We start from the raw sequence: 14,022 nt of genomic DNA on the forward strand, positions 1-14,022 counted from the left end.
CATAGAGGTCAAAAAGGAGGGTTTCTAGTAGGAGTGGATTGGCCAGGCTACAAAAAAATCCTATGGCATCTCCAGCCCCAGCCCCGATCCAGCAGCACACCTCATCTAGATGGGCTCAGAGGCTCATCTAGAGAAAAACTTACAAAAACAGAGGAAGGAGAGGTAAAAAGGGCCTCCATCACTCCTCCTGCCCTTTCTGCAGCAGCCCAGCAGGGCACTGGATACTTGGAAGCCTCTGTGATTGGAGACTTCCTCCTAACAGGCAGCAACCTCATAGGGTTGCACCCTTAGAGTACTTCAAAAATCAGTAATTATGAACAAGAATTGTGATTCTTTTTTGGTGTGAAACTCTGGATTCTATTTCTTTCTCTCTTGTATTATATTTAGAGCATTGTCCCATTATTTCATTGCTAGGGATCTCATCAGTATTCAGCTCAGTGTGTGGTCATTCAGGCTGAAAAACTACAAGAGGTTCGTTTTTTAATAGAACAGCAGCTCCCTCTAGTGATTTTGTATTCACATTCTTATAGAAAATACTGAAAAGTTGTCATTAAACAGTCCATCAGAATATTTAGAGCTTCAGAGTTGGTCCCACAAAATAAGAAACAAAGAGTAAGTGAAAGTGGGGTTGTTGTTGTTGTTGTTTTAAGTAATTAGGTGTTTTAGTATTCCAGCAAGCTTTGGAAATGGACATTTTTCATCATGTAAGTGTTCTCAGCAAAAGAGATGTTCATATGTGCTTAGACGAAGGTGCTGTTTTAGATGTCACTCCTGTCTCCAGTGTCTCCCTAGTTTTCTGTGGGTTCATCCCACAGCATTGCCATGCAGTCATTCCTTTTTATTGATTTTCATAACAATAATGAGATGGAAAAATAAATGAAAAACGCTTTAAACATCCCACAGCATTATTGTAATATTTAAAAGCCCGCCACCACACATAGGTGGAGCCAATCATGCATTATCATTGAATGAATTAAATAAATGGTAAAATGCAAGTAATTATAAGGTACCTGCCAAGGGGTTAATTTTGTGAACTCTTGATTTTTTTCCCCCTCTGACAAGATGGGGGAGGGAGACTAAGATTTTCCTTTTGTTGATACAACAAAGCTAGTGTGGTATAATGGTTAGAGCAGGGATGGACAATATACAGCCTGGGGCCATGTGCCCCCCCCCCGTGGCCTCGAGTGTGGCCCCTACTGCAACACCTGTGCTGCTGAAATTTGGCTGTGGCAGCAGCAGCATCCCCCCCCCCAGCAGTTTGCCACCAAAATTCAGCAACAAACTACGGAGACTGAAAAGTGCCAAACTGAATTTGTTTTCAAGCTAAATCTGGCTTTCAGTTTCTGTAGCATTTTGCCTCAGAATTTCAGAAGCAAATCACAGATTCTTTTGCTGCTGCCAGCAGACATGCAACCCTGAGGAAGGTCTGGTGGGTCAAAATTGGCCCCAGGCCTGCCAAAAGTTGCTCCCCCCGGATCAGAGTGTTGAACTAGGACCAGCGAAACCCAGGTTCAAATCCAATCAAATGCAGCTCACTGGGTGACCTTGGGCTCGTCACTATCTCCTAGCCTAACGTTCTGCACAGGGTTGTTGTGAGGATAAAATAAAATGAGGAGAACCATATACATTGCCCTGAGCTCCTTGGAGGTAGAGTAGGTTGGAATAAATAAAGCATACAAAATTTTGGAGAATGATGAAGGATGCTCACTTTCAACCTCATGGATCATTACTTATCATTACCTTGTTTTATTTCATATAGCCAAAGCTCTCTGGACAGTTTATAAAGATTAAAAACCTTAACAAGACAGTATTATGCATAATATAAAAACAGTTTAGCTACAAACATATAAACAGAGCAGACACACACACACACATATCCAAACAATATCCCATGACCTGATTAAAAACCTATCATATCCTGCCATATGCCGGGGAGTAGAGGAAGGTCTTAACCTGGTATGGAAAAGATATCGATGTTGGAGGTCCACCACCGACAAAGCCCTCTCCCTTGTTACCACCCTCCGAGTCTCCCTTGGAAGAGGCACCTGGAGGAGGGCCTTGGATGATAAGCATAGTGTATGGATAGGTTCATGCTGGGAGCAGCACTCCGTTAGGTATTGCAGTCCCAAGCCATGTAAGGCTTTATAGGTCAAAAACAGCACTTTGAATCTGGTTCAGAAACATACAGGCAGCTAGCACAAGCAGGCCAGAATCGGTGTTATATGTTCAGACCTTCTTGTCCCTCTTATCAATCTGGCTGTGGCATTTTGCACACGCCGCAGCTTCTGAACCATCTTCAAGGGCAGCCCCATGTAGAGTGCATTGCAATAATCTAACCTGGAGGTACCAGAGTATAGGTGACTGAAGCCAGGTTATCCCTGTCCAGATAGAGGCATAGCTGGGCCATCAGCCGAAGTTGATGGAAGGCACTCTGTGCCACTGAGGCTGCCTGAGCCTCAAGTGACAGTGATGGCTCCAGAGAATCCCCAAGCTATGAACCTATTCCTTCAGGGGGAGTGCAGCCCCATTCAGAACAATTTGAACAAGTTTTAATTCTACAGTCATGTTCACAAAGAGCAACTTCTCTCAGTGTTACACTGATATCTGCATTTGGTTTTCATGCTTATCACATGGACATTTTATGTCATCTAATATTCAGTCAGACCATTGGTCCATCTAGCCCCATGTTATTTACTCTAACCTATCTCCTACCTGAGATCTTTTTTAGCTGGAGATGGCAGCAGTCATGGGACCTTCTGCATGCAAAGCACGTACTTTGCCACTGAGCTTCTCCTTGATGTACACATTGGACAGCAAAGCTCTTTGGGCCCTCTCCTTGATGTACACATGGATGCTTAGGCCCTTTCCATGAAGTACACATTGGAGAGCAAAGCTCTGTGGACCCTCTCCTTGATGTACACAAAGCTATGGCCCCTGTCCTTGATGTACATATTGGAGAGCAAAGCTCTGCAGACCCTGTCCTTGATGTACACATGGACCTGTCAGAAATGGATTGTCCTTCCCCCTTCACAATCAACACTACAAGGAGACAAAGCTTTAGGCTAATACTACTTTATATTGCTAGAGACCAGCCTCTTTACAAATGCAGATTCTAGGAAACTCTCAGACTGCCTCAGGCTGCTCAACAACTAATCTGTGATCTCTAATTAGAGGAGATGAACTGGAGGGTAGTGAAGTTGCTGACAGTTTGGGCGTGAACCTCACAGCCAGACTTGCTTTGCAGTGATGCCCCTGCCTTAAGGTGGCTCCCTCCTATATTGGCTTCTAAGAGCGGCTATCCTGGGCTTTGCTTCTAACTTTTCCCACTTTGCCTTGCAACGCACCCTAGCATCGCTCAAGTCACACCCCTTTTCCTCCTTCTTCTCAGAAATCTGAGTTATTACAGTGGAGGAAGGGGGCAGGGACTCAGCCTGGGCCATCTGTTTGTCAAGGTCTTCAGAGGAATCTCTCCCAGCATCTTGGCTCACTAGGGAGGGTCCCTCCCCTGGTCTCTGATCTAGCTGCTCCAACTCTGATTGAGAATCCAAGCTGTCAGACATCTCAACGCGCTTGGACTTATCCCTGACAGGATCCTTGGACCCTCTCCTTGATGTACATGTTGGAGAGCAAAGATCCTTGGACCCTCTCCTTGATGTACACAAAGCAGTGGGCCCTTTTTGTGATGTACACATTGGAGAGCAAAGCTCTTTGTTTCAAAGCAGACAACAATATTTATCTCCCTGGAATATTAATGTAGGTTCTACTACATTCATTTCTCTCATGACACATCTCCCATTCTAATTTTGTTTCTCTCTTTCTCTGTCTTTAAAAAAAAAAAAAAAACCCACACCAAAGACAGAATCTGCTGTTATTATGCATAAAACCGTAACAGGTGCCTTAAAGATCATTCAGAGATAAACATTACTTATAGCTTTTGCAATATAAACAATATCTTCATCCTTCCTTATGAGTGAAAAATATGCCTCTGTGAAATGTACTTTTAAAATAGATACAGCACAATCCTGTGACTAATCATGGTTACTCGGAAGCGACTCCCACTGAGTTCAGGGGGGCTCATGCCTAAGTATGGCCTCATAGGATTGCAATCTTAATATCTGTTTCCATAAACATGAGCTTTTCATTGGTCATTGAAGCTTAAAAGCCTTCATTATTCTCCTTGATAATTTTTACTGTCCTTCCAAAAAGCTCTTCACCTTTTTCTTGGTAGGGATATTCATTCTGTCTACATGTTTATTCAGTAGATTATCCTATAGTAATTCAGCATATTAATGCTGATATGAATCATATAGTAATTCAGCATATAATTCGGCAGAAAGCGAAGACGATCTAAAGAGCCTCTTGTTGAGGGTGAAAGAGGAGAGTGCAAAAGCTGGTTTGAAACTCAACATTAAAAAAACTAAGATCATGGCATCTGGCCCCATCATTTCCTGGCATATGGAAGGGGAAGAAATGGAAGCAGTGACAGATTTTATTTTCTTGTGCTCCAAGATCACCGCAAACGGTGACTGTAGCCATGAAATTAAAAGACGCTTGCTCCTTGGGAGGAAAGCTATGGCAAACCTAGACAGCATAGAAAGAAGCAGAGACATCACCTTGCCGACAAAGGTCCATCTAATCAAAGCTATGGTTTTCCCAGTAGCAACGTATGGCTGTGAGAGCTGGACTATAAGGAAGGCTGAGCGCCGAAGAATCGATGCTTTCGAACTGTGGTGCTGGAGAAGACTCTTACGAGTCCCCTTGACTGCAAGGAGGTCATATCAGTCCATCCTAAAGGAAATCAACCCTGAGTGCTCATTGGAAGGACAGATACTGAAGCTGAAGCTCAAATATTTTGGCCACCTAATGCAAAGAGAAAACTCTCTGGAAAAGACCCTGATGCTGGAAAAGACTGAAGGCAAAAGGAGAAGGGGACGGCAGAGGATGAGATGGCTAGATAGCATCACTGATGTAATGAATATGGATTTGAGCACGCTCCAGGAGAGAGCGGAGGACAGGAAGGCCTGGCGTGCTATGGTCCATGGGGTCACAAAGAGTCGGACACGACTGAACAACAATTCAGCATATACTTGTTGATGCTACAAGAAAGGTTGTCTTAACTAACCAGCAGTTTGCTTTGGAAATCTCATTCCGAAGCTTCAGGAGAGACTGTCATTCTACCAATATTTTGGAAGTGCATGAATATGATCAGTTAATTATCATAAACAAAAAATCAAATACATGATGAAGTCAGTTCATGGGGGATATAGGTAACGGAGGCCTCCCTGCCGCTTTGTTTTTTGCTATCTGCTACTACATTGAAAATGCACCTGTGTTTGAGTAGAATTATCTACCAGTATTTGGTCCTATTGGTTCTTAAAAAAAAAAAAAATCATTGGCATGGCGTTTTTTCTTTCTTTCATCCTATTTTTGTGGATGTCAAGCTTCTGTGGCTCTTAGCAGCTTCTCTTTGATGCTGTTGCCTTGTTCAACAAACCAAACTAAAGATCTCCATGTTTCGTTGCAGTGCAATTGGAAAAGAAAAAAAAGTGTGTGTGTGTGGGGGGGGAAATCTGTTTACCAAAGGAGGCATGGAGTGGGTGGAAGTGATGGCTCAGAAATATTTTCCAGATGGCTAGATAAATTGTTTGCCTTTGGGTTTCTTTTTCTGCTCCTGTTAAAGAACTCCAGAATTTTCTGCTAGCATTATGTCAGCAATGTCACCTGTTTCCTATAGAATATATTGGTTTAATGTACTGTGCCCTGAGACGCGTGGGTCTTTACAAGAATTTCATTGTTGTCAAAAAGCAAGGTGCAGTATAAAGCTTCAAGAGCCATGTGCTACAAAATTAAGAACACTATTAAAGGGCACCTAATTGTCCTCTCAAAGTATCCACTCTTGAGCCCTCTTTTACTTTTGCTCTGTGTCTTGTGTGTACACGCCCTCAGTCACACAGACATATAATTTCCATGTATACATGTGTAATGACAAACACAGGTCTAGGTGGGGCTTTAACCAGAGGTGTGGTGCGCACACAGTGGATTTATGCACTATGCTTTTACTGAAATGGGAAACCTACTTCTAAAATAGGGAAAATTGGCCCAAACGCTTGTTCAGAGTCCAAAAACATAGATTTTAACAGATTTTGGTTCTCAAAAACACATGCCTGCACATTTATTTCAGAAAAGAAAGATGGCCTGGTTGGCATAGCCACCCCCCAGCATATGGGCCAGTATACCAATTCTAAGAGGCCTAGCTAGAAAAGATAAAGACAAAGATTGGCTTTCTTCCCCTCTGCAGTTCTCTGCACCACCCAAAAAATTGCTCCAGAGGGTTTGCCAGCATGGGTGTATGGCGGGGAGGGATAGGGAATCAACCTCCTCCCAGTTCTGTTGACGGAAGCAATTTTGTCGGTGGAAGGACACCGTTGGATCCAATCTAGAGGGAACAAAAAGTTCAGTGGCTCTTAGGTTGGACCCAAGATAGGTTAAAGGGAACAATAAGTTGGTTCTGGCAGTTGAAAAGAAGGCTCAGGGAGGTCCCTCACCCCTGCCTTTTGATTAATTGTGTATTAAGCTGGCTATACAGGGTAGTGTAGTATAATATTTATTTATTTATTTATTTATTTATTTATTGCATTTATATCCCACCTTTTTTCCTCCAAGGAACCCTAGGCGGTATACATAATCTTCCTCCTCTCCATTTTATCCTCACAACAACAACCCTGTGAGGTAGGGTGGGCTGAGAGTCTGTGACTGACCCAAAGTCACCCAGTGAACTTCCATGGCCGAGTGGGGACTAGAACCCAGATCTCCTGGCTCCCAGTCCAACACTCTAACCACTACACCACACTGGCAATATCTAAAACAAGGGATGTCATGAAGGGTGCACAGATAGTGCCTGACTTTGCTGACCTATCTGGAAGGTGAGGGCACTTCAGGATTGGGCCATTTTCCCACCAGCACTTTTGATTGGCCACTCAAAGGTACCCTCATGGGTTATTCTGCTGGGTGGTGGCATGACAATTAGGCAGGCGTGTGCATGGTTTTCCTGGTCATAGGAAACAACCTTCTTTTATCTTATCCAGGAGGAAGCAAGTTCTACCATTCTTTTTCATCCAGACAGAAAAAGCAGCATCTCTGCTTAGACTTATTCAAATCTGTTAGTAGGGAAAATATGTGTTGACTTCCATCTTAGTTCCACATCTTTGTTGTCTAATTCACTGTCATCAGAATAGTTTCTGCTGATGTACTTTCATTTTTCCTTACTGTGGGCTCATGCCTTTAAATTCAGTGCCCTTGCAGAACATGAAAGACTTCAAAGACTGGCGTTCTAGGAAAAATCACTATTTATATGAAATATCTGTACCCCCATCAATTATAACACTTTTTAGGTTATCCCTACGCCCGCATCTAAATTTTTCTTATGCTTAAAATGAAGTATCTAAAGGAAACATAGCTAGAAGTCTCTCTCAGTACATTGTGAAATGTTGTCTATTTTGAAATGAGAAGGAGTGATGGAAGGTTCTTGGTGTTTTCCCATTCCGTGCATTCTTATGAAACAGATGGAGCTTGCTGGAAAAGGCTTCAGTGTCAAAATGCAAATCATGCTCCCTTGTCATGTCACATTTACCTCATTTGTAGCTTTGTTAAGACACTTCACAACATGATTATATGGGTGCCAAACTATGCCATGCCAAGGAAATGTATCCCCAGGACAGCCATCTGACTTTAGCAGGCAAAACAACATCACTGAATCAGTGTCATATTCTTAGAGATGTACGAAAGTCACTTACCTTTTTGCAGGGGTGATTCGCAGTGGGGGGGAGGCGGTCCGCACCTCCCCTCGAAATCCTAACCCGGCCAGCTCCGCTCCACGACAACTCCGCGGAGCCGCCAGCTGGGTGCATTCACAGGCATGTGGAGCCTGCGGACGCAAATGGCGGCGGCTACAGCGGCCGCCATTTGCGTTCATGTTTTTGGCCATGATAGGCTACATAAATATTTACGTAGCCTATCACGGCAAAAAACAGGGGCTCAAATGGCGGCCACTATGCCATTTGCACCCCTGTTTTTGTACCGTGATAGGCTACGTAAATATTTACGTAGTCTATCACAGCAAAAAAACAGGAACACATATGGCGGCGGCTACAGCGGCCGCCATTTGCATTCCCCTTTTTTGCCGTGATAGGCTATGTAAATATTTACGTAGCCTATCACGGTACAAAAACAGGGGTGCAAATGGCGTCCCTGCGTTAGCCATGGTAGGCTATGTAAGTAAATACGTAGCCTATCATGGCCTAAATGGGGAAGCGAATGGCAGCCGCAGACACGGCTGCCATTCACAAAGCAGCGCAAACAGCACCAGGTGAGTGCTCCGTTTTGCGTGCCTGTCACGGGGTGGTGGAGTGGGGGACTTCGTTCTGCCATGGATTTGGGGGGGCTGAATCCACTGGCATTTGGCCTGAGATCCGTGGCGGAATTGTCTGACATCCCTACATATTCTTCATGTGATTGCCTCAAATTACCATAATTCTCAGTCTGTCTTCAAATTACAATTAATCTAACTGGTGGATTTTGGTGTACAGTGCAAGGTGATGTATTTATTGGTTTTAAAAGACTAACAATGCAATCTTATGCATGTTTATTTGGAATTAAGTCCCACTGTATTCAGGAGGATACAGGTAGACCATGTGCGGCATAAGAGACGCAGGCGGACTTTGGCCCAGTTTCATGTAGACCTTGGCCCCTTGCAGACTGACCACTTTGCAAACCTTGCCCACTTCGCCTCTGGCTCTACCCAAATTTTGCTCCAGCCACATCCACTTCTGGAATGTGGACCCCAGTAGGTTTTAACCAAGGCAATATGGACCTCAATAGGGAAAAGGTTTCCCATCCCTTCAATAGAGCTTACTCCCAGGTAAATGTGCGTAGTATTTCAACCTGTGTTGATGAAGTTGTGTCACAGAGGCCAATTTTTGTTCTCCAAGTTAGGGCTTAAAAGGAAAGAAAGGTGCATTTCTTTGGTATGGTAACAGATCCTTGCATTCTCTTTCAAATGTGAAAAGCACAATTAGATTAGGATAAAGATTTTGAAAAAGTCTGTCATGCCTCCCTCCGACTCCTCTGAGGAAGAAGGGGAATGGCAGGCTCCAGACCCGGAGGAAGGGACTAGGGCAGAAGTAGCCTGAGCCCCCTTGGCCCCCGTTCATGATCCATGCCCAGTTGGAGGATTCAGAGGACGAAGTGCCCCTGACTTCAGCAGAGCAAAGGCAGCTTCATGTAAAAGAACAACGGAGGCGAGTGGCTGTCCGTTTAAGACAGAGAGGCTCCCAGAGGCCAGAGGACTGATTGCCGGCAGCTGTTCCAGGGCGCTGCAGTTAAAAGCAGGAAGCAGACAAACCTGCTGGAGAACAACGTCAGTTCCACGTGCCGGATCTTGTCAGCCCTGCCTTGACACTAAACCTCAGCCTTGCTCATGAATCCCTGTGTTTGTACTTTGGACTGGAAAATACGACTTCTCTCTACTGCATCATCTTGGCTTTGGTTGAAACGGCAACTTTCCTATCTCTGCCCCCCGCCTTTGCTAGCCTCGGACAGGTTCATGACCCTGCTTATCAGCCAGTGAGTTATTGCCGCCGTTCCCTGCCAGCTGCGGTCAGCTGGCAAGGACTGACAAAATCAGTTGTTGATTACTATTTTGAAGATATATATTTTGTTTCATACTGCCTTGGTAAGGTTAAAGTTGTTCTTATATCTTGTAATGACATGTTAAACCTTTCAGATAACATCATTGTGCATTATGTCACTCAAAAATAAGATTCTGCCCATAAAGTGGGTTGTTTAAAAATTGCTATGAAACTGAAGAGATTTCCTCGTATTAAACTTCTTTGTATCAGTTCTTTTCTTCCACCAAGTTAACAATACAATTTTCCTTTCTGATCCAATAGTTTCTTACATTTGCAAACTATTGTTGCACAAAGTGAAATGGTCACATTGTGAACACTCCAGCGCCTTTCATAGAATTTAAAGCCAGTGTAGATCAATAACTAGAGATATAGAACTGGGAGAGTTTAGTTGGAATACTGACTTAGCCATCCCTTGTGTTATTAAAAGTCTAGTGAAATGTCGATGGAGAACCACACACATTGTACATTATACCATCCAATAGGGCCCCAATTTCACCCCAGAGTGCAGTGCCGTATGTGGGTGAATAGCAGCAAAAGGGTGCCGTAGGGGCACCATTGGTGTAGGGATATATTCAGCCCTTTTGTTCAGGGACCAACTAGTTGACATTGCAGATCATAATGTCCCAGTATCCATAATGTTCCTCTTATGGAACATTTCTCCCTCTCTCTCTCTCTCTCTCTCTCTCTCATGAAAACACTGACATGAACTTTATAATATCTCAGAGGTATCTACAAAAATTCTGAGCCAAGGCCAATATAGACAGCAGATAACAGTAGTATTCCTAGTTGTTTTTCTGAACTGTGGTTTCCCCCCATCCATAGTAACTGCTTTAAAATAGCTTTGCTGGGCTCATTTGTTTCGTTTTTCTTTGTTTCTCCAAAACACCCATGCCTTCATATCTGCATAGCCATAAATATTTATAATTTTGTAATTCCGGGCCTGGGTGGCTGCAGCTGTGATGAGTCCTCTTTGGCATGTCCTGATGAGACCTTCTCAAACTGGGAACTTTTCTTACGATGAGTCTGTTGGGGCAGTTATCTGCTGGAATTTATGAGCTTTGCTGAGACTAGCTTAGAATCCCTTAGCAGTCACCTTTTTTGCCTGAATTTGTCAGTTCTCTCAACATGAAAAAAAAATCTTCTTACTCTGTGATGTCAGTTGAAAAAAAGAATATTGAATGTTTCCACAATCTTTTAAATTGCATTGTTGCTCTGTTTTCTAAATGTGATTGCCTTTCCAGACAGTTTATAATCCGAACACACATATCTGTTACTTGCATGTTGTATCCACACATTTTCTCTTGAGCTAGGGTCCCATTGTGGGGTTATTACATTAAAGGCATGGCCATGAGAATGCACATGTTTTGCATAAGTAAGGTCCTAAATTCAATCCCATCTTGGAGAGCTACTGCCAGTCAAAATAGTACTGGGTAAGATGGACTATTGGTTTGATAATATTAAGGCAATTACCTAGGGAGGTGGTGGGCTCTCCCACACTGGAGGCGTTCAAGACGAGGCTGGACAGCCATCTGTCAGGGATGCTCTGACTTGGATTCCTGCACTGAGCAGGGGGTTGGACTCGATAGCCTTGTAGGCCCCTTCCAACCCTACTATTCTATGATGCTATGATTCTGTGATTCTAATTAACAGCTAAAGAAATGTGCTATCGGGAGCAGGAAGTCTAGAAATCTGTTATGTTTTATAGACATTGCAAAATATTTGCCTCCATGTACTTTCTAATAATGGATGATATTCTGGAGGTGATGGACTCGACCTTGGGGGAGCTGGGGGTGGCGATGGCCGACAGGAAGCTCTGGCATGGGTTGGTCCATGAAGTCACAAAGATTCGGAAGTGACTGAACGAATAAACAACAACAACTTTCTAATAAAGTTTTATGTGTATTAAAGTTGTTAAGCTTGAGCAAGGCTTTAGGAAATATTTTGTTTCTGTTGACTCTGTCAGAAATTATTCAGACTAAAACTGATGCTAATTAAATTTTTGTTTACCTCAACGGTAATTAAATACCTTCTACTTCTAAGAATCCACAGTTGTATGTGGGGGGGTTATATGTACATGCACACGTGTGCGCGCGCGCGCGCACACACACACACACACACACACTTATGTATTCCAACTGTGTTGATATCCTTTCTAAAGTTATAATAAATGAATAATGCCTAGCAATCTATTTTATGCAGTCAGAAATACTATATAGATTGAAACACTTTTATCTGAGTCACAAATTTGGCTCTTGATTTTTTTCCCCATTCTAGGGTCCTCCAGGTGTACCAAGATTTCAAGATTCCTTTAAAGGACCATATTACCAGGTATGAACACTTAATTCACATGGGAAAGGATGGGAGATATGTATGCCTGCACAACTTCCTGCCTCATGTGTTTGCAGATGCTTGTGTCTCATTTGCAAGGTCAAGGTCAAGAGGATTAGAACAAGGAGAACAATGTACTGCAAGAACGCTGGTGACACTGTTCAAATTGTAAATTGTCTGCTGACTCTAACCCACACATTTAACCCAAGTTGGGGCAAATACCATAAAGCTCCTATAGATCAGATGCTAACAATTTTAATTGTAATTAATTGATTGATTGTACTTAATTCATTGACCTATGCGCCCTATACTGTCTGTGACTTAATTCAGGGCATGGAGTGGTTATGTCTAATTCTCTCCTCCATCTTTCTCTATTTCTGTCATTGCTAGTGAAGGTAGTTTGCTGATCTAGAGCTAGTTATTGGTCTACTAATTTAACCTTTCTGTGAAAATTTATAGTAAAATAAAGCTATGATAGTCCTTTGTAATCTTTGTTATTGAGCTAATTTCCCCCCATTTTGTTGAACTACGGTGCATGACCTGTGTGCATACCACATCTCTGCAAAGGAACCTTATATTTCTGGGTTCATTGGGTATCTTTGTACACATGGGAGTTTGCACATGTGATTGAGGACATTCAGTAATAGATTGCAGACTTTATTATTCATCTTTACAGTCCTGTAGATTTTACTGTTTAGAAACCTTGTTCCACTGGGTTTGAGTTATTTGAAGGGTTACTTTCTGTATATATTTCCTAATCCATTTGTGTATGAAAAACTAATTGTCTTGAGAGGTTTTCTTCTTCTTTACATATAGTTTGTTTCTTGTAATCATTCTTGGTACACTCAGCATCAGCTTTAGTAACTTCCTAATTCCACATTATTTAAGATTAACTTTGTAGCAGATGACATGAACCACAGCCGAGGTCTTCAGGGTTTGATATGCATCTGTCTGCAAGATTCATGTTTCTCACTACGGGGAGACTCCACAAATTCCTAAGTCATATCATGTTTCCCAATTAATATCTCCTGGCAAAACATGGGCCAGCTGTTTTGCCTTCAAGAAATTAATCATCTTTTAAATCCTCTTACATTGCACCAACGCACTCCTCCTTTCAGCTGTCCTGTGCAAAGCATTTAATGACTTATTCTCAAGCAAGCCACTTGCCAGAAAACGAGTGCTAAGTTTAGTATTAGGATGATGGAAGATGACTTACCAATCTAAACTTCAGATTTAAATACTTAGACTCTCTGGAACCAAACTTTCAGTTCACAGCAGGGCTGATCTAAGCCTTCAAGCCCTGGGACAGAGGAATTAAGCTCAAAGCTATACATTGTGTTAGGATTGTTTAGGAGAACTGTTTGCACTTCCTGGATATTGAGGAACCATTAAAATGAGTAATCATTGTTTATATACTTGACCTAAATATCACAGTCCCCCCGCTATTATTCTGTATGGTTAAGGAGTCTCACATCATTAAGCTTAAAAATTTGCGAATTCCTTTATTTACAGCACATAATATATGCATAATATATTTTAAAAGCTATGTGGCAAAAAGCATTATTTGAAAGCCACACGTGTCCATATTTTTGGAGATATACAGGATTGATCAATTGATTGCCAAGTCTGTTTCCTTATTTTTTTTTACTAATTTTATTTTAATTATATATAAATTGCACATGCAATAAGAGCAGTATGATAGGTACCATATATAACAATAAGACATCCCTTCTTTGGGTTGCTAGATTAAGGTACATGCATTTTCACTCATAGATTCATTATGTATTACATGTTTCATATGCAGAATCCAAAAATAACTGGGAATTAATCATCAGCTAGAAAGTTCCTGGAGTTTTACTTTCCTTCATTTTGGAATTCTCCAGATTTGCTAGGAATTTACATATTCAGTTCAGTAAATAGAAGGCAGAGCTTTGGCATTAGGGCTGTTGCTGTTGTTGTTGTTACTTCAAGGTTAGCTTTTTTACCATGTTTCATACCAGAAGGCTGC

General features: G+C 42.3%; 1 protein-coding gene across 1 annotated transcript in view; it reads left to right on the forward strand.

The window, feature by feature from the left end:
* Positions 1 to 14,022, forward strand: part of COL19A1 (collagen type XIX alpha 1 chain) — a 305,569-nt gene that overhangs the window by 211,912 nt on the left and 79,635 nt on the right. Inside the window, exon 17 of the mRNA XM_084831091.1 lies at positions 11,961 to 12,014. Coding sequence (XP_084687217.1) covers positions 11,961 to 12,014 — 54 coding nt within the window. The remainder of the gene's footprint in view (positions 1 to 11,960; positions 12,015 to 14,022) is intronic.

The sequence above is a fragment of the Heloderma suspectum genome, chromosome 1 (genome assembly GCF_057233095.1).
Source record: "Heloderma suspectum isolate Gila_16-S chromosome 1, 16-S_ref, whole genome shotgun sequence".
NCBI lineage: Eukaryota > Metazoa > Chordata > Lepidosauria > Squamata > Helodermatidae > Heloderma > Heloderma suspectum.